This window comes from Podospora bellae-mahoneyi, chromosome 6 (assembly GCF_035222275.1).
Source record: "Podospora bellae-mahoneyi strain CBS 112042 chromosome 6, whole genome shotgun sequence".
NCBI lineage: Eukaryota > Fungi > Ascomycota > Sordariomycetes > Sordariales > Podosporaceae > Podospora > Podospora bellae-mahoneyi.
The window spans coordinates 3,773,605-3,791,179 of NC_085885.1; the positions used below are offsets into that span (position 1 = coordinate 3,773,605).

A 17,575-nucleotide genomic window follows, 5' to 3' on the forward strand; every position below is an offset into this window, starting at 1 on the left:
TTCCATGTCAGCCAAAATCCGCCGGAAGTGAAGCCCCGGACCATGGTCCGCGGGAAGACGGGATGGGGCGTCTTTTAAACAACCCTGGAACCTGGGCTCCCCACCTTGCGCTTGGGGGTTTGGCAGTCACTGCGGTCAAAGTTCCGCTGTCATTCCGCCCTCGTTCCGTGGTGGAAGCAGGGGTGTTTAAGGCGATGGTGAACCGATCGGCCTTTCTTTGCGAAGTTGGGTGTCAGAAGATGACGTGACGACCAAACAAACAGTCACAAGGAATTTCTCTCTCAAGGTGACAGGACCCCAGATCAGCATGTGTCCAGCGTAACCCCCGTCGTGATAGCCGCTAATGCTATGCTAAAATGCTTGTTGTTGACAGATCCACCCTAGTTCCACGCCGCCGACCTTATTTTGACGACTTGGACTTGGCTTGCACTTGGTGGATGGTGAAGGGTCCAGCTGCCGTCTTCTGGAATGTCATGGTGAGAGCCTCATTCGATTTTCACATGGCGAAAGACTACCCGAGCGCATGCGCTACCCAGCCTTGGCTGTGACCCTGCTTCCTGCGTGCCAGATCATGTCATTGTAGCCATGCGGAGATCGTGCGCTCGTGATTGGCATCTTGACGCGAGATGACTTAACCTTGGTGGTGATACAGCATTTGGTGTTACGCGGCATGAAGCCAAAGAAATGCACATGGAATGAATTGTTTCTATTCCACGTTCGGCCTGCCAGCATGTATTCACATGCACCTCGTCATCACCATTACTGGCCATTCACCAAGGCGCGTTGGTGCCATCGTACACATTTGCCCTCCCCGGAGCGGGCTTGTCCCAGCGCTCGACAAATACCTTGGGTAGCTTCCCGTTGACTTCCTTTTGGCTCTTGTTGAAGATGATGTCGAGAGAGGCCTTGGCGCCCTGCTCAGCGGTCAAGTCGGCCATGTCACCACCTCCGAGCTCTGTCTTCATCCACTATTTCCGCATATTAGCATTCATCATCATTCACGGAACGCCGAGAAAACTTACGCCAGGGCAGAGAGCAATGAAAGTGAAGCCATCCTTCTCGTGGTCAAGAGCCCACTGCACGGTCAGAGCGTTGAGAGCAGCCTTTGTGATCTTGTACGCGGGACCAGGAAATTGAACGAAATGCTCTGCCAGACTGATGGAGCCAAGGGTAGTGGAAATGTTGGCCACCTTCTTCAGCTGGCCCTTTTCGAGAAGTGGGAAGAAGGCTTGGGTTACCCAGTGAACGCCTTGGACGTTGACCAAGAAGCTGGAAGAGAGGTTGTCCCTTTGGAAGTGTCAGCGCTCGTTCAGGGGGAACCGATGGATCAAGAAGGCACTCACATGGACTTTATCCCTTGGAACGCATATTCACAGATACCAGCATTGTTGATCAGGACATCGAGACCCTTGCCGCCGAGCTTGGCCTCTGTCTCGGCAGCGGCCTTCTTGATGGACTCTTGGTCTGTCACGTCAAGCTTGACCCATTCAGCACGGCCAGAAGAGCTGTTGACAACTTCACTGAGGGCTGAAGAGTCGCTGCGGGAAGAAGCGATAATCTTGCTGACTTTGGAAGTGGGCAGAGCTAAAAGCTCCTTGACCAGAGCCAAGCCGAATCCTCTAGAGGCACCAGTGATAAAGAAGGAAGTCATGGTTGTGAGTTTGTGTATGCAAGCTTGAAATTGTGTCGATTTCGTGCGTGCGGTAGTGAGTATGAGATTTCTGGTGGTTGTGTGGGCTATAGATGGACCTTACTCAGAATATGCAGTGGAGGAAATATGGGATACCCAATAATGTATAGCGGCCAAGCCAAATCACGGTACGCATGCCATTTCCATGATCGCAGGATTTGTCAGCGAGGGGGTGGTTGAGAATGACCAATGGTTATGGTGGGGAATATACGGCTCGATGGTGCCCTTCTTTGTTTGTTTAATGGATGCATTTGCGACGTCAACAACAAAGTTTCCAACATGGCAAATGAGAATGGATACAGTTATATGATTGGACAAAGACAATGGGAGGATGCGTGGAAACTTTCGACCGATGCCCGATATTCAATCGGATTTCGACAAACACGATCATATTGTCCCACACCCTGCGCTGCCTGCTTTGTTTTGGCCACAATGACAGGTCAGGGGTTGAGGCATCGCTGTACTTGTCGGTATCAAATTTGTTCGGCCGACTGTGCTCGACGATACTGGATGAGCAGGTTGCACCACTCGCGAAATAAACAAGGGCTCTATGAGCCTAGATGAGATACCTGATGCTATGTTCAAGACTGCAAATAGATCGGGCATAGGGTAGGTTTGGCGCTATACTTTCTCCATCTCGATCATTTGCCAAAACTTGAATCCTCCACTGCTTTTGTGTCCACATACCTACCAGAGCAATGTCAGCAAAAGCTTCGTCCGTATCACTATCACGTGAGAAGATGAGCTCAGTAGGCTCAGATTGGAAACTCACCAACGGCGCAGGCTACATCCTTGACCGTGACCGCAGCCACGCCGCCGCCTCTCGTCTCAACCTCCAGTTCTATCTCTGGAAAGACAGTCTTGCATCTCGCAGTTACTATTTCCTTCCACCAAGAGCAATGAGCTCGTCGGCAGCCAAAGCCCCGTCGCGATCTGCGAGGTAGCCTCGGGGACTGGGATCTGGTTAACCGACGTTGCTCGCTCCGTCCCGCCGTCCACCATTCTCACTGGTCTGGACTACAACCTCTCGCAATCCCCTCCGGCAGCATGGCTTCCCCCAACATGTCCATGCGCCACTGGAACGTTTTCGACCCCGTGCCCGAGGATTTAGTCGGCAAATACGACTATGTCCATACTCGCCTGCTCGTCTTGGTAGTCGGAGAGTCCAAAGACCCGGGTCCAATCATAAGGAACCTCTTCAAGTTGCTCAAACCAGGCGGCTGGTTACAATGGGACGAGTTGGACACGGTGAATATGTCTATCCAAAAGGTCGACCCGGCACTCGAGACGCCAGCGTTGGAAGAGCTGAGGAAGTGGTCTTGGGCGGATGGGAGGCTGGACTGGACGGTGAAGCTGCCTGAATTTATGGAGAAGGAGGGGTTCACAGAGGTGAAGGGGGATCTATTTGGGGATCCGCCCGCGTTGGCGAGGGCGTTCACCGAGCAGCATTTGCTGACGGCGGAGGAGTTCACGGAGGGGTTGATCAAGCTGGGGAAGAGGGAAGTGGGGGAGAAGTATTTTGGGTTGGTGCACAAGGCGCACCAAGAGGCTATTGAGGGGGCAGCGCTGTGTGTGCCGAGGATTGTTTGTGTGGGGAGAAAGCCGCTATAGGGAACGAGCATGATGTTTGACGATGAGAAGAAATCGCACGATGCAAGGATATACCGTAAGAAATTTGCTAAATGAATGCGACTTATCTGAGACTGGTTTGAGAAAAGGACTTTCTAGTTATCTGGCAGGAATTGACCTCGACAGACTGAGTGTCACACGGCAAAGGCCAACCACCTGCAACCACAACCAACAACACCGCCAATATCACCGTAAGGAGGGGTATCTGCAAGATGTGAGCCTCTCGTTGAAGTGAGGCAGGCAATCAAAGGCAAGGCGGGTATCAACGGATTACTATTGGCCCAGAGAGATATCGAAGGACTTGGCAGAGGCCTGAGGCATGAAGGCACGGACCAGTTGAACAGGGAGATAAATACGCGTTCAGGATCACTGTATTACTCTGAGATTTCCTTCATCAAGGACTTCGAGGCCATTGAAGATTATTACTGAAATTGAACTATTGGTTCCAAGCCCTGTATCACAGCCCTTGTCACACTGAGGGGTTCAGGCGCTCAGTCATGTGAAATATTGATGACGGGCTCGTCTTCAAATACCTGCATATCGGGAATGAGACAGCACCTACCTAACCAGCAATCAAGCCGATTGATCTTGATGTGGGAAAGGCGCAAGATTATGTGCATTCGACATTTCCATGAGGGTCGATGACGGCTGACTTCTTCATACCCAATGTGCTGTGGTCTACAACGAATTTACTCTCAATCATCCGGGTCGTTGGGGAGATTTTCTGCATGCTCCGAAGCCTTGACCCGGGCCTGTACGGGTTTGGAAACAGACAAATGTGGGTGGAGGATGCATCACCTCATAGCTCTCAGCACGCATGGCTGCAGACACTAAAGATCTAGACCGTCTGTGATACCCACTTATCAGCTCAGCCAGCCATTCGGACGAATCACAGCATTGTTGCGACCCGTCAGCTCTGTGCAGTCTCAAAGGCTTGACTCCTTTCAGACAAAATGGGGTCTCTAATGCACAGTCAAACTCATAGTTGAGTTAAGCCTTCTGTAAAATCCATTAATACTGTGCTTTTGCAGCATCCTTCCTGTCCCTGGAGAAGCTGAAAGGAAACAAGGAGTTAGACTCGAGCGATAAAGATGCATCATTACATCCAGTGGCAAGCTGAGCTATGCGAAAAGAGGGGTCCAGAGCACAAGAACATCGAGGCCGCTGAGGCCAGTTTGTCATGCTCAGTTGGAGTGCGAGGGCATATAAAACAAGACATTGAAACCCCAACTTTCGTTTGTTGTTCTCCAGCTCAATAGGTACCCATCAAAGCCCCGGTCAAACCCCCTCATATCACCCGCCCAACCCAGCAAGATGTCGGATGAGCGTCCCAGTCATGTTGTCATTCAGGGTATCCTGCCCAAGGAGGCTCCCGGCATTCGAAGAGAATTCTCCGACTGGGCCAAAGACCATGAGAACAACATTCAGGTGTCTCTCTTCATCCGCGCCCTGCAAAAGTTCTACGACACCCCCTACACTGAAACCCTCTCCTACTTCCAGGTCGCTGGTATCCACGGCTACCCCGGAAACCTGAAGTGGGACGGCGCCGTTGCTCCTCCTCACGACAGAGACGCGAGGCATTACATCTACTGCACCCACAATCACTTCAACTTTCCCACTTGGCACCGTCCTTACATGGTCCTGTTTGAGGAGACCCTCTGGAAGCTGATGGGGGAGGTCATCGAGAAGAATCTCGAATTTCACGACGATGCTGACAAGAAGCTGTGGCTTGAAGAGCGGAACAAGTGGCGACTTCCTTACTGGGATTGGGCTCTCAACTCGGCCCAGGGCAAGGTTCCTGATCTATTCGTTCCCTACAGCATCAAGATCAGGCAGCCTGTGGGGAAAGGTGGATCTCAGCAGGAGTCCGAGAATGTCCCAAATCCTCTCGCCCGGTTCCAGGTCAAAGAAAACGGTGTGCCCATCAAGATGGGCAAGCTTCCCAAGAAGTACAGGGTTGATAGCGTCCAGTTAGGTGATGGCAGCTACCTGCCTGTGAGTCATTGAAACCGCTACCCTGGTGATTGCGCTCTAACAGTATTCGCACCACAGTGGGCAGAATGCTCCGGCACCAGCCGCTGGGGCATCAAGCCTCACACCCAGCCTGACGAATGGACCGAGGGCGTCAACAAGACCGAGATGATCGCCCCCGCCATCAACAACCACGAGTGGTACTTTTCGCCAGACAAAAGGAAGCCCGAAGACCAGAAGAAGAGAGAGGAGGCGATCTTCAAACACCCAGTGGGGGATCTCCTTCATCGCCTTTTCAAAATTGACAACTGGGAAGACTTCTCATCCACGCGAGTGAGCCAGGCGCCCAGCGACATAGACTGGGAGAAGTGGGTCTCGCTGGAGTATGTCCACAACAACCTGCATGTGAGCTGAGTGTCCAGGTCCTTTTCTATGCCAAAGTCTCAGTTGAGCTGACGAAAACCAGGGGTTCATTGGCGGCGACGGTGTCGAGGGCATTGGACACATGCAAAACGTTCCTTCGGCCGCGTTTGACCCCATCTTTTACATGCACCATTGCAACATTGATCGCATCACCGCCATATGGCAGACGCTGCACGAGGGTGTCTGGTTTGAGAACGATGTCCTCGCCGAGAGAGAGCTCTACCCCTTCCGCGGGCCAAAGCTGGACGGCGAGATCGACTACTTCACGTCCAATGATGTGCGGGACTGGACCCGGTTCGGTTACCAGTACGAGATCCTCGAACTCAGAGATGGGGAGACCGAGGTGGGACGCAAAAGGCGCATCAATGAGTTCATCGACAAGTCGTACTTCAGCACCGCCCAGGTCTTGCTCAAGGACGAGGGTCACTTGTTTCACGATGGTTCAGATATCGAATCCTTCGCCGCCCGCAACGAATTTGAGGATTACATCATCGATGTCATCTATGACCGGCAAGTTATTCCTCTCACGTTGTTGATCGCCCTATCCGTTGCTAACGGGGTCTCAAAGCTATGCTCTGAATGGAGATCCCTACATAATCCATTTCTTCCTCGGTGCCCCGGTGCCTCAGCCCGAGTCCAACGGGGTGGCGGCCAAGATAACCTTCAAGTCACCCAAGCACGTCGGGATGGTCTACAACTTCTCGACTCCTTGGCTTGGAAACGGCAACAACACCGAATCGGCCATGTCTGATGTGGAATCTGACGGGGAGGAGCCTGAGCCGGAATCTGACCAGCCCACGTGCGGCAACTGCGTGTCCCAGCAAGCGGAAAACATCCTCAGCAACGCCATGATTCCCTTGACGATCCCACTCTACAACGCCGCAGCAGACAAAGACATCGAGGGCCTCGAAAACATCCACCCGGATCAGGTCAGGGACTTCCTCGCCAACGAGCTTACCTGGGTTGCCGTGAGCGTGAGTAGCCACCTCTCTTCCCACTACAGGTCTAAACTGACTCCCGTGGTGCTGTAGACGAACGGCACAATTATCCCCTGGGAACGCCTCCCCAAGACCAAGGTTTTCGTCCTCAAGGGCAAGGCCAAGCATTACACCGAAAACTCGAAGCTGTCATCGTACAAGGAGTATGACGCTTTGGGCCACATTACGCACAACAAGCCAGCCGGTGCTTCTCATGCCGACTATGGACAGTATGCTTGATTGGAAATTGGCCTGAGCAAGAAGGCATGGCTGGACAGTAGAGGACAAGTGATCAGTTTGATTCAGTACGTACGTGGTAGTCAAATGAATCGAAAGGTTTAGGGTATATTATACAATAAGTCCAGTCAGCTATAAGCCCGAACAACATCTTTGCGATGCAACATGGATATGAACAGGACGCAGCGAAGTGAAATCGGCCGGTAAAATTCCTCCTTCCACCAATCTGGTTCTCGGTATTGGTGGCTTGATGAACTGCAACACCCTTGAACCCACAAGCTGGGTGGGCTCTTCTTCTGGCTCGTTCACTTTTGGTACCTGCGAGGAGCGCGGGGCTGAAAACTGAGTGATTGGCGTGAGCAGGGAGGGGATGTAATCTTCAGTCTTGTAGGTTGAAGAACACGTCAGATCGCCGCTTTGGGTGGGTGGGGTTGGTAGTTGGGGTGGGGGTGACACCCTCCGGCGCCGAGGTCGTTGAGATCTCCTTTGCTGCCTTGGGTTTGAGGCGGCAGGCTCCGGTGTTGAGTGGTGGGAGCGCAATCGTTGTGATCGCCTGCGCGGCGTGTTGTCGGCTGCCGCTCCTTGCATGTCTTGGCGGATATCTCTTGGCGGTGTCCTGGGCACCCACCCACACAAGTTGTTGACAGTCGGACACATCTTTTGTATCAGGTTGCGCACATCGTCCAAAATGCGGTCGGACTCGATAGACATGGAGTGGTTCTCGAGGTACCGACAGAACATGCGATAGAACTGGAGGTATTGCCTTATTTCGACTTCGATCGGCGTCATCCATCTGATGCATTCGTCAGAATATGTGTCATGTTGGTCTTCTCTCGCATCCTGACACGTCCGGACAGCGAGGTGCAAAATGTGGTTAATGGTGTGGTCTACGTGGTGGTCAACGCCATAGGCGTGATGGAGCATGATGGCTTCAAAAAGCTGGTTGATATGTGGTAGCAGGTGCAGGTTGTGAAGCTTGGCGGGTGGGCTGTGCATCGCATGTCCAGCGACACAGATGGTCTTGAAAGCATCTTTCCAGCGATCTTCGTCCAGATATTGTATTGCGGACGTTAACAGCTGGGTCTCTAAAGACGGCAGTCGTACATATGGCCCCAAAGGTGATGGTAGTGGCGAGGGTGATGGTGATAGCGATGGTGATGGTGATGGTGATGGTGACGTGGTGGACATAATAATATGCCAAATTGTGGGCGGGATGAGGGTGTTGATGAAAAGGAGAATGGGGTTCAGCAAAAACAACAAAAATGGTGGGATGTTGGATGGATGGGGGGAGTGCAGCATCGGGGAGGTGGATGGTATCAAAATGGGAGAAGAGAAGAGGTGCACTGGGGGGTAAGGTCGAAAAAAATGGGTGGACGGGGTTTTATACCTGCAAATTGTCAGTAAAGTCGACCAATGAGATAACGGTGCGAAATCGTACGTCCACGGGTCCTCTGATTTGTTTTAGAGCAGCAATATATCACTAGGGGGTTGGAAGGGGTGGAACACGCAGTGGGTTGGTCCATCAGCTTAAAGCGGCGGGCACCCCCGGCTGGGCACCCCCGGCTGAGCACCCACTCCCTCCCATCCACCCATATCCCCCCCTCCCCCCTCCCACCTTCTCCCCAACACCAGCCCCTCCCCACTTCTCACTCTGTCTCATCAAAAAATCCGACCGGACGCCCGCCGAGAATTGATGCGCATCAGCGACCCATTTGCGTCTTTCTGGGATGCTTTCTGCGTGATAGTGACTTTTGGTGTGATGTTTGGGGGCAGATGGTGGAAGCAGACTTCACCATATATCGGATAGAATATGGTGTGCATTTTCTATATTGTGAATGGTGAGCACTTATTGATGGAGTGAGAGTCTTTTCATGCTCGAAGTTTTGTGGTTTGCTGATTAGGGGATGAGTTGGACTTAGCATTGACAATGGTCGCACACATATCTGTAAGTGGGCTGGTCAATGCTCAGTCCAGACTTGGTGCGAGTCAGGGCTCCAGAGGAGCGCGGACAAACACTGATGAATTAAAATGAGAAAACCCTGTTGGGGTATAATTGAGGCCCTTTTATATCGTTATAATGATGATTTTGAGAGACCATGCATCATTTTGAGATGGGCTGCGATGGAAAAAAGAGGTTGCTTGGGGGGCGGTTGTGGTAGATGGGATGAGATGTCGTTGTATGATTAGATAATCTCCGGACCCACCTTCAACCTCTGTTCTCAGCTGACCCATTCCCGACAAAAACAGGCATACGAACTCTTTTTCAATGCCCATGAATCATATTTCAACCCCTATCAACCATCTTTCGAGGCCTATCCAGTCCATCGCCTCGTCCAGTGTGTTTACGTCAAAAATTGTTATACTATTTGACCTTGGTGTTAGTATCAAAGTTTTGTTTCGAGCTCTCCTAGCATCAGAATTGCACCCGCGCTTATACACGATGACCCTTTCGGCAAGTCGCGAAAAGTTGATCAAAATCGATGAAAATAGCTGCAATTGCGAGGCTTTTGAAGAAATAGCCTGCAAGGCGCGCGGAAGAAAGGAGGGCCCAAAGCCTACGGCACGCAACGGAGGGCAAAATGGTGAATATATGATATCGTGATGGCATGGAAAGGAAGGAAAAGGCCAGTGGCCCAAGCTGATAGGATAAACCGGAGCAAAGTGGGTGGTCAGTGCCCACGCCGCCACAGTCTGTCCGTCTCTGTCAATCTGGCAAGCCTTTCATACACCCGCCGCCAAGTCAGACGACATGATTGGCCGGATACAACTTAATAATATAGGCTCAGTGGCGTTTCCGTATACGGGACCGAAAGATGTTGTTTGTGTATGTGCCAACAGCCTTCGCGGTTTGTGACGGTTTGTCAACAAAGACCATCTTACAGCCCCTCTACAATTCTATCCAGCATCTGATCGTTAAACTTCCACAGCATGGTCGTAAAATCAGCAGCAATCCCATTCCCGGTGAACCAAGTCGACCTCTTCCCTTGAAGGGAGTACATGTCCTCCATCCACCCCTCTTTCAGTTCCTGAGCGCTGACTCCGAAGCCACCAGGGCCATGATCAGACCACGCAACAAACTCGACCTCTTCGCCCTCAAGGTCTGGCAAAGTCCCGGCGTCGACCATCGTTTGAATCGCTTTCCGTGCGACCTTTTTCGCTTCAGATGGAGGGAACGCGGTGTAGTTTGTGCCGCTGGATCCAAGACTGAAGAGTGGTGAGTCGGTGGCAAGGCTGGTGAAACTCAGGACGAAGGGGGTTTGGAGGAAAGGGGAGAGGGGGTTGGCGGTCGCTGACAAAGGAAGATTGTGGAGCTGAACGCCAGCGGGGAGCTTGGAGTGTTTCGCAATGGCGGTATGGCTTCGACCGTATTTTGGTTTGGAGAAGTGGGCTTTCTCTGCTGGGGTCAGGTCGAACGGGGCGAGGTTTTCTCTGGTTGGTGGAATGGCGAGGAGGAGCTTCTTGGCAATGATGAGCTTCTTGGTCGCCTTTCCTTTTCCTTTCCCCTTCCGACTCTTGCCGGGTTGCTCTTCGTCATCATCGAGCCGAGCTGAGTCAACGACCAGTTCAATTCCAGAATTGCTCCTGTTCGAATGGAAAACCTGAGAATTGTACAAGACATCTTTTCCGAGAAGGGTACTGATCTTATCGTACAGGAACTGGTTGCCGCCATCGATGCTGAACATGGCAACTTCGCCGAAGAAGACCTTCGACCATGCTGTCGGGAAAGCCTTGATGATGCTCAAGGTCAAAATGTCCTCAAAGTTGCCCCTGGACCCCACGCCGCCACCGGTGGACGGATACATGGTTGAGAGCATGGCTTCAATCCCGTGCTTCTTGGCAAACTGGCCGATTGGGAGCAAAAGGTCGGCTGGGATGTCTTTGCCAGCTGGCAAGCCCCAGTAGCCCGGTTGGGTCATGTTGTCCCAGCCATTTGCTGTCATCAGGTCGTGGAATTTCTTGACGGCAATCGGGCCAGCAGACTCATCAGGTGGCTGAAAGGCGCTGGTCAGCTCTTTCCCAGAGGTGAAGTCGATGTATCGAACCTCGTTGCCTCCGGCGGGGAACCATGGCGAGAGCGTGACGTTTATTTCCGGGCGGCTGAAGAAGTCAAACGAGTCTAGGTAGGGAAAATAGAGGGCGAGACCGTAATCGTGGATTCTTCCGGTTGTTTTGTCCACATAGGTATCGACATGGCCGCCCAGAATTGGCTCTCTTTCAACGACTACCACGCTCTTGTTGTAATCCTGTCGCAACCGAACGGCTGCGTGAGCCCCTGACGCACCTCCTCCAACGATCGCCACATCTTTGTAGATGATGTCCTCGCGGCGGAAATCAGCACGGTTGATGCGGCCAGCAGATGCTGCCGAGATGGCGCCTGCAGTTAGAATAGTTGCTGTACGCATCCTGACCGGGGGTTATCGCAGGGCCGCCGATGCGTTGGAGTTTGACGAGAAAGCCTGACAGCGAGGGGCAACAAGGGAGCCGTGAGTTGGACCTTCAAATATAGGTAGGTAAAGGACTGGGTCGCATCGACATTCCACTCTAACTGAATGGCAAAATAATATCGCCGGACACATGGCTATATGAAGAATGCTACCGGACCATGTAAAGACTCTGCAAGTCAGAAATTAGCAGCAATTAGAATTGTGATTTTCTATCTGCAGGGACCTTGTGGTAAGATGAACTCCGTTTGCAGAGTGGCCAATACCTGGTCGCCGTTATTGCCGGATTGTGCACCATGGTCGATAAGAACTTCTTTTGCTGGCAGTCTGACCGGCTGAAAGAGCTCAGATTATCCGATCTCGAGGCAATGTGAGCAATATCGAGGAGGCAAAGATATGAAAACGACTTGTTATTATTCCGTTATCATGATACTTCTATCTTCAAGCTTCCATGTGGGCCATTCCTCTGCGCTTCCACACCCCTTATCTCTACTCACTCCACAGCACGCTCTCCCCGCTAGTCCTACTAGGTATATAGTCCAGCCAACCCACTGTCCTAGTCATACTGGCTCCAGTCAATCGCGCCAACATCCTCATAGCAGGGAGCGTCAAGCTGGTGGATATTCAACTCGTCAACCCCCTCAAACACATCCTCGGGTAGCGTAGCACACTGCGCCAAGAATGTAATAGCGACGCAGTTCTCGGGAATAGACTCCACACTCGGGGCAACCTTGACCGCGTGCTGGGGACGACCATAGGCGGGCTCTGTTTCGTTGCAGACGATAAAGTAAGGGTAGGGAGTGAAAGCCTGTGCCCAAGGACTTCTCAAACCCCCCACCACTCCTGCGCCGATGTTGCCAGGGCCAAAGTTGAGACCGAGGTTGGTAGCGTGCTCGATGGGGCCCATGGGGAATCGCAGACCCATGGGGGTGGCACCGCCTTGGTATTTGATGGGAGGAAGACCAATCGAGGTAGCTTGGGCTGAGACATCACGGCCGGTGCCGTTGACGAAGAGGGTGGCTGCTGCGTCGACGTTGGGCACCAGGATGGCTGCGTTGAGACCGGCGCCGACGTGGACGCCGGAGAGGAACCAGTTATGGACGGGTGGGTCGAAGATGTTGGAGGGTGTGGATATATTGGCCACGAGCTTGAAGCCATTGGCGGTCGTGCGAGGGGGATAGTTTCCTTGAAACTGGCGTTGTGTGAGTGAGACGGGCGAGGCAACTGTCAGGCTAGCCATGAGGGCGGAGAAGAGCGCGGTGGTGAACATGGTGGGCGATTATGTGAATTAACTGTATTAAATATTAAACTTGTATGAGAGTAGATGAATGGGAAGCTCGAAAGTTGCTGAATGATGGGCCTGAGCATTTGACGGCATGGTGAACGTCTCGTCGAGTCTTCTTATACAGCGTTCGAAGACCAGTTGGCTACCTAGATTTCGGCCGAGCCACGGCGCTTCCTTTGAACGACGCGACTAAATTTACATTCTCACTATCATCATATTACTGCTTGATCATTCTCACGTTCGTACCGGCGCTGAACTTGTGTCATCATCCTACCAATTAGCCGGCAGCCGAGGTGGCGGAGTCGAGCCAACAACCTGAGATGTGAACGGACACGAGGAAAATGGGGGCCAAAACAGATTGAAGGGACTGTGGCCGGTGTCCAACAGTGAAGCAGTTAGCGCTCTCACCGCCCCTAGCGACCGTTAACAGCGTCGCATTTACTACGTTACGCAACCTGAACCTGGCGCCTGACGTTGGGTGCGCCATCCTTCTATCAATACGACACGATACTCCAAAATGATGCGCTAAAGATTCTATGATCCTTCTTGTACCACGTACTATCTTGATGCAGTAAAGTTTAGCAGATTGTAGGCCGGACTGATCGGGGGCGCCGTGGGCTCAAGGGTTCAGGGGCTCAGTCAATCCCCGGCATTTCCATCATGTTTGGAATTCAAAGGTATGAAGGAGACGAGAGGAGAGAAACAACATGGAATAAATTCAATCGGTTATATGGCCTACATGAACTCAACGAGCAGCTCCCTTCCCTAGCTACCTGACTGCTAATGTTGACAGGGTCCGTTTTCTATTCGGGATCGTGCTCAACCTCAAGGTGCAATGGGAAATCGTATACCTTATCGTATATGGTAAAGTATGTCATACATCCATTTGTTTAGTTCAAAATTGGAGATTTCTTGGGTAGAACAACAATAGAATAAATCCATGCAATTGCTTGCCCAACTAAACGCATTAACAACAAGGGGTATCTCCAAATCACTTCCCGTCGACAGGTCCATCCACACACTCGTAACACGTTTCGTATTCCACATACAACAAACCCATGCATCAGAGACTCTTCCACAGCTTCTTATACCAGGGCAAAGTCGAGTCAATCTCCTCGCCATCGGCGAGAGGTCGTCTTCCATCATCCAAATCCTTTCTCCTGCCCTCCTGAAGGTCGACGGTGTGAATGTTGACAGTTTTTGTCTTGTTCCAGAACTTGTAGACGACATAAATGACGCAGAAGAGAGGCAGTAGAATGTAGGCATCGACAAAGTCAACGGCGTCAAAAGGCGCAAAGGTGGCCCAGCCCTGGATGAGAGCAAGGAAGATGTTGGTGCCGAGACCAAACCAGGCGTTGTAGGGGTAGAGCATTGACTTGAAAGGCAGCTCGGAGTCGGAGTGTCCCTGAGCTGCCCAAGCGTTTCTGAAGCGGATATGAGTCCAGCTGATGGCGGCCCATACCAAAAAGGTAGAGACACCGCTGAGGTTGACAATGTAGGAGTAGGCATCCTGGGCACCCGTGCTGACATTCATCATGCTCAATGCACCAAACAGGTTGGTGAAGATGATGGCAGGGACGGGGACACCTCTCTTGTTGGTCCATCCCAAGAACTTGGGAGCCTTTTGAGTCTGAGCCATGAACAGAATAGTGCGACTGCCGATGAAGATGGAAGAGTTGACGGCGCTAAGGCAAGTGACAAGGATAAAAGCATTGATCAGATGCTTGCCGCCCTCCCACCCGGCGTTCGCGATGGCGATTGTCATGGGACTGCGCAACGCACGTTGTGTAGCCGATGTCAGGTCGGGGCTGTTGGCGGGGCAGACGAGCCCGAAGAAAAAGGCACTGCCCATGTACACCACCACAATGCGGATGAATACCTGTCGAATGGCCAATGGCACGGCGCGACGGGGATTCTTAGTCTCGGTGGCGGCGACGGCAACGGATTCGACTCCGGCGTAAAAGGTGCTGCAGAAAACAAAGACCGAGGCAACACCGCGGAAGCCATCCGTAAAGGCACCGGGGTCACGCCAGTAGCTGAATCCAATAGCTTCGGCGCCAATCACACCACCAGATGCGTAGCTGGCAATTGTTAGCACAAATGTAACCGACCCTCGAGTAATACTAGATTCTTACATCAGGCTGAAGAAGAAGAAGGCGATCAATCCAACAAGCTTGAAAAGCGCCAGCCAGAACTCGGCCTCACCAAAGGTTTCGACACCCAACATCTGGAAGGCGGTGAAGGAGAACTGTGGGCAAAGTATCAGCACAAAGCCCATATATCCCACGCTATGGAAGACTCACCCAAAAGATCAAGAACCACCCCCAAATGGGAATGGCATCCGTCCAGTCAACCATGATGCTCGAGATGACGTTGTACTCGTTCGCCAAGACACAGAACCAAATGATAAAGTAATTCCACCCAACAGCCACACCAAACGCCTTGTCAACGAATCTGTCCGACAGCCCGGTAAAAGCACCGCCGGTCGGGTACAGCGTGGTGAGTTCACCCAGACTCTGCATAATAGAAAAGGCAATGATACCAATCACGCCAAAGCCAATCAACAGAGCAGCCGGGCCACCATTTGCCAGAGCTCGGCCCGATCCAATGAGAAGACCGGGTCCAATGATGCCGGCGAGAGCCATCATGGAAAGGTGACGGGTCTTGAGGCCGCGCTTCACACCCGAGTTTGGGTCAATGGCGGCAAAGTCGTCCGACTCGGAGCCGGATATACCGGCATTGTTCTCAACAGCCACGCCATCCTCAGACCCCTTTTTCGAGACTGATACATCTTCACCACGCTTTCCACGCAACGCAGAGAAGGATGGGAAGCCCATATTCGAGAGGTGCTCGGCGGTACGTCGTGGTGAAGGTGATGTCGGAATGTAGACCCAGATTGGGAAGGTCAAGGTGTTGATCCGGGTCACTCCTTGACAGCAGATCGTGGAGAGACACAAGAGACACCAGTGAGACGCGAGAAACTGGGGAAAGCAATGATGTTTAAACTTTGAGCTCAAGACAGACCCTGCATGCTGCCATGCAAGTCTGTCCCAGGATCATGGATGGTGTCGTTGCCCAGACTCCACTAGTCGTCGTGTCGACATGGCACTCTCGCTGCGTCGTACTGCATTCGGATTGTCTATTGTCCATAGACGTGGTGCGGGGACGTCGCGTGGGTTGGAGGTACGAAGGTGCATCAGGAAGCATTAAGCGACCACTAACAGCTTGTCGTAGTTTGTTTGCGGTGGTCGTGATAGTGACGGGTGGTTGTGGCATTATTCCTGGCACAGATTGCGCAATTGCACTGGCGTCCAGGTCGACGTCGTCATGAGTGGGTCTGATTGGCCTGCCAAGGGGGAGAGTGGGGGTCGTTCCGCGGCTTGATCCCGCGGAGCATCCACTTTTTACTGTTGGCTTTGAAGGCTTTGGACTACGCTTTCACGCTTTGTCGACCACGGGGTAGGGCCAAGAATTGGAATCACGCAACCAACATGGCAAGATTCGAAGGAGACACCTAACAGAAATGCCGGGGCAGTTTTACTGATTCCGGCCACCCGACTCCCTGTCCACGGCCCGGCACCTGGATATGACGTCACTCACTCGGCTCAAAAAACACTTGCCGGAAATAATATCATCCCATCAATGAACACGTCTCTATCAAATATCAAATCCACTTAACAGGGTTCGACCGCAACATGCGAATCCCGCACAAACTTGCGGATGTTGCGCCAGATCTTGGCGTTGCGCTACGAATAAAACGGGTCAGCAACCGACATCTTCCCTCCAGTCAATGCCTTATTCACATACCTGTTTGGCGGCGTCCTCGGCGTAGTCCTTTCGCTCCTCAAACACCTCAGTGAACCGGCGAAGGTCTCCCTGCATTTGGGTGCGCCAAGACTTGTCTCCATCTTGGACGATCGAATCCAGCTTGTCGATCAGAGGGCCCAGGGAGTCGACCGTCGTGGCGAATAGCTTGGCCAGCTCCCGAGTGACCTTCAACCGGGTCCGGGCGCTCAAGACTTCAGTGTACAGCTCCACGAGAGGTTCGCCCTTGAGTCTGAGTCCAGGTTGGAGCAGTTCCGAGACTTTCTTGAGCTCGGCAGCAGCTGTCAGGACGTTGTAGTAGACCACGGTGATCATCTTGCTGAGTAGGGCGGCATCTTTGATCCACTCCCTTTTCTCCTCGTCCATCAGGTAGAGCTCATCGGTCATGGATGACTGGGACAAACGGGTTAGTGAAATGGGTGCCAAGGTTGGGACGTCAACGGTTCGCAAACCTTCATCGTACGCTCAAGACAAGCACCAAAGCTGTTGTAGGTCGTCGCCATTTCCTCAGAAAGCACGACACACCTCTCCAACTGTCTCCCAGCAGCCCCCAGAGGCCTTTCGAATCCACCAACGGGTCCCTCTCTGTACTCAATGGTAGCCCGCTCGATAAAGTTGGACGTGATTTCCGATCGCTCGATGATTTCCTTGAGATTGGCTGCAATCCCCCGGAGGTTGCAAAGCCCGGTAGAAGCAAGGTTAAGAAATTCACGGACGGGCTTTGGCATCTCAGAAGGAGTGAGCCTACAGCAGCGATTCAGTAAAAGATGATGAGTGGTGGACGATACAGAATCAGGAAAATACTTACCGCTCACCTTGACGGCCGGACAACCATCCATACTTCCTGACCTGCTCGTCCACAATCAAAGCCGTGTAGTAAACCGAGCCCAGCTTGTGAATCCATCTGGGCAACACGGCCATATTGTGGTCCCAGTTCTTGCGCTCACCACAGAGGATGCCCTCCAGTGCGATCTGGACGGAATGAGTGTTGATGGTTGGCATGGTTGCTTGTCTCTTGAGATGGCAAGTCTGCGATGTGTGGTGTGGTCGAGAGGAAGATGAGAGGCCGACTGAAAAGCCAACAGAGAAAGCTTTT

At 52.4% G+C, this 17,575-nt stretch overlaps 8 protein-coding genes across 8 annotated transcripts; 2 read left to right on the top strand and 6 right to left on the bottom strand.

Moving 5' to 3' along the window:
- Positions 1 to 89: 89 nt before the first annotated feature.
- QC761_610380 (uncharacterized protein) lies at positions 90 to 1,801 on the bottom strand. The gene is made up of 3 exons (XM_062881445.1): positions 1,344 to 1,801; positions 1,023 to 1,287; positions 90 to 968 (listed from the first exon to the last, which is right to left on the bottom strand). The coding sequence occupies exons 1-3, from the start codon at positions 1,649 to 1,651 to the stop codon at positions 771 to 773; spliced, it is 771 nt and encodes a 256-aa protein (XP_062730187.1). The 5' UTR covers positions 1,652 to 1,801; the 3' UTR covers positions 90 to 770.
- A 936-nt stretch (positions 1,802 to 2,737) lies between these two features.
- Positions 2,738 to 3,301, top strand: QC761_610390 (uncharacterized protein; the record flags this gene model as incomplete). Its single annotated transcript, XM_062881446.1, has 1 exon — positions 2,738 to 3,301. One exon carries the CDS (start codon positions 2,738 to 2,740, stop codon positions 3,299 to 3,301), a length of 564 nt encoding a protein of 187 aa, XP_062730188.1.
- Positions 3,302 to 4,130: 829 nt separating this feature from the next.
- On the top strand, positions 4,131 to 6,957 carry QC761_610400 (uncharacterized protein). The gene is made up of 5 exons (XM_062881447.1): positions 4,131 to 5,314; positions 5,372 to 5,695; positions 5,757 to 6,244; positions 6,282 to 6,687; positions 6,745 to 6,957. Exons 1-5 carry the CDS (start codon positions 4,634 to 4,636, stop codon positions 6,928 to 6,930), a joined length of 2,085 nt encoding a protein of 694 aa, XP_062730189.1. The 5' UTR covers positions 4,131 to 4,633; the 3' UTR covers positions 6,931 to 6,957.
- A 102-nt stretch (positions 6,958 to 7,059) lies between these two features.
- QC761_610410 (uncharacterized protein) lies at positions 7,060 to 8,115 on the bottom strand (the record flags this gene model as incomplete). The annotated part of the gene is made up of 1 exon (XM_062881448.1): positions 7,060 to 8,115. One exon carries the CDS (start codon positions 8,113 to 8,115, stop codon positions 7,060 to 7,062), a length of 1,056 nt encoding a protein of 351 aa, XP_062730190.1.
- A 1,688-nt stretch (positions 8,116 to 9,803) lies between these two features.
- On the bottom strand, positions 9,804 to 11,330 carry QC761_610420 (uncharacterized protein; the record flags this gene model as incomplete). Its single annotated transcript, XM_062881449.1, has 1 exon — positions 9,804 to 11,330. The coding sequence occupies one exon, from the start codon at positions 11,328 to 11,330 to the stop codon at positions 9,804 to 9,806; it is 1,527 nt and encodes a 508-aa protein (XP_062730191.1).
- Positions 11,331 to 11,925: 595 nt separating this feature from the next.
- On the bottom strand, positions 11,926 to 12,639 carry QC761_610430 (uncharacterized protein; the record flags this gene model as incomplete). Its single annotated transcript, XM_062881450.1, has 1 exon — positions 11,926 to 12,639. One exon carries the CDS (start codon positions 12,637 to 12,639, stop codon positions 11,926 to 11,928), a length of 714 nt encoding a protein of 237 aa, XP_062730192.1.
- An 867-nt stretch (positions 12,640 to 13,506) lies between these two features.
- AGP3 (General amino acid permease) lies at positions 13,507 to 16,145 on the bottom strand. Its single transcript, XM_062881451.1, has 3 exons — positions 14,958 to 16,145; positions 14,790 to 14,902; positions 13,507 to 14,735 (listed from the first exon to the last, which is right to left on the bottom strand). The coding sequence occupies exons 1-3, from the start codon at positions 15,489 to 15,491 to the stop codon at positions 13,718 to 13,720; spliced, it is 1,665 nt and encodes a 554-aa protein (XP_062730193.1). The 5' UTR covers positions 15,492 to 16,145; the 3' UTR covers positions 13,507 to 13,717.
- A 127-nt stretch (positions 16,146 to 16,272) lies between these two features.
- Positions 16,273 to 17,481, bottom strand: QC761_610445 (uncharacterized protein; the record flags this gene model as incomplete). Its single annotated transcript, XM_062881452.1, has 4 exons — positions 16,273 to 16,400; positions 16,462 to 16,872; positions 16,932 to 17,223; positions 17,288 to 17,481. 4 exons carry the CDS (start codon positions 17,479 to 17,481, stop codon positions 16,329 to 16,331), a joined length of 969 nt encoding a protein of 322 aa, XP_062730194.1. The 3' UTR covers positions 16,273 to 16,328.
- Between the last annotated feature and the right edge of the window lie 94 nt (positions 17,482 to 17,575).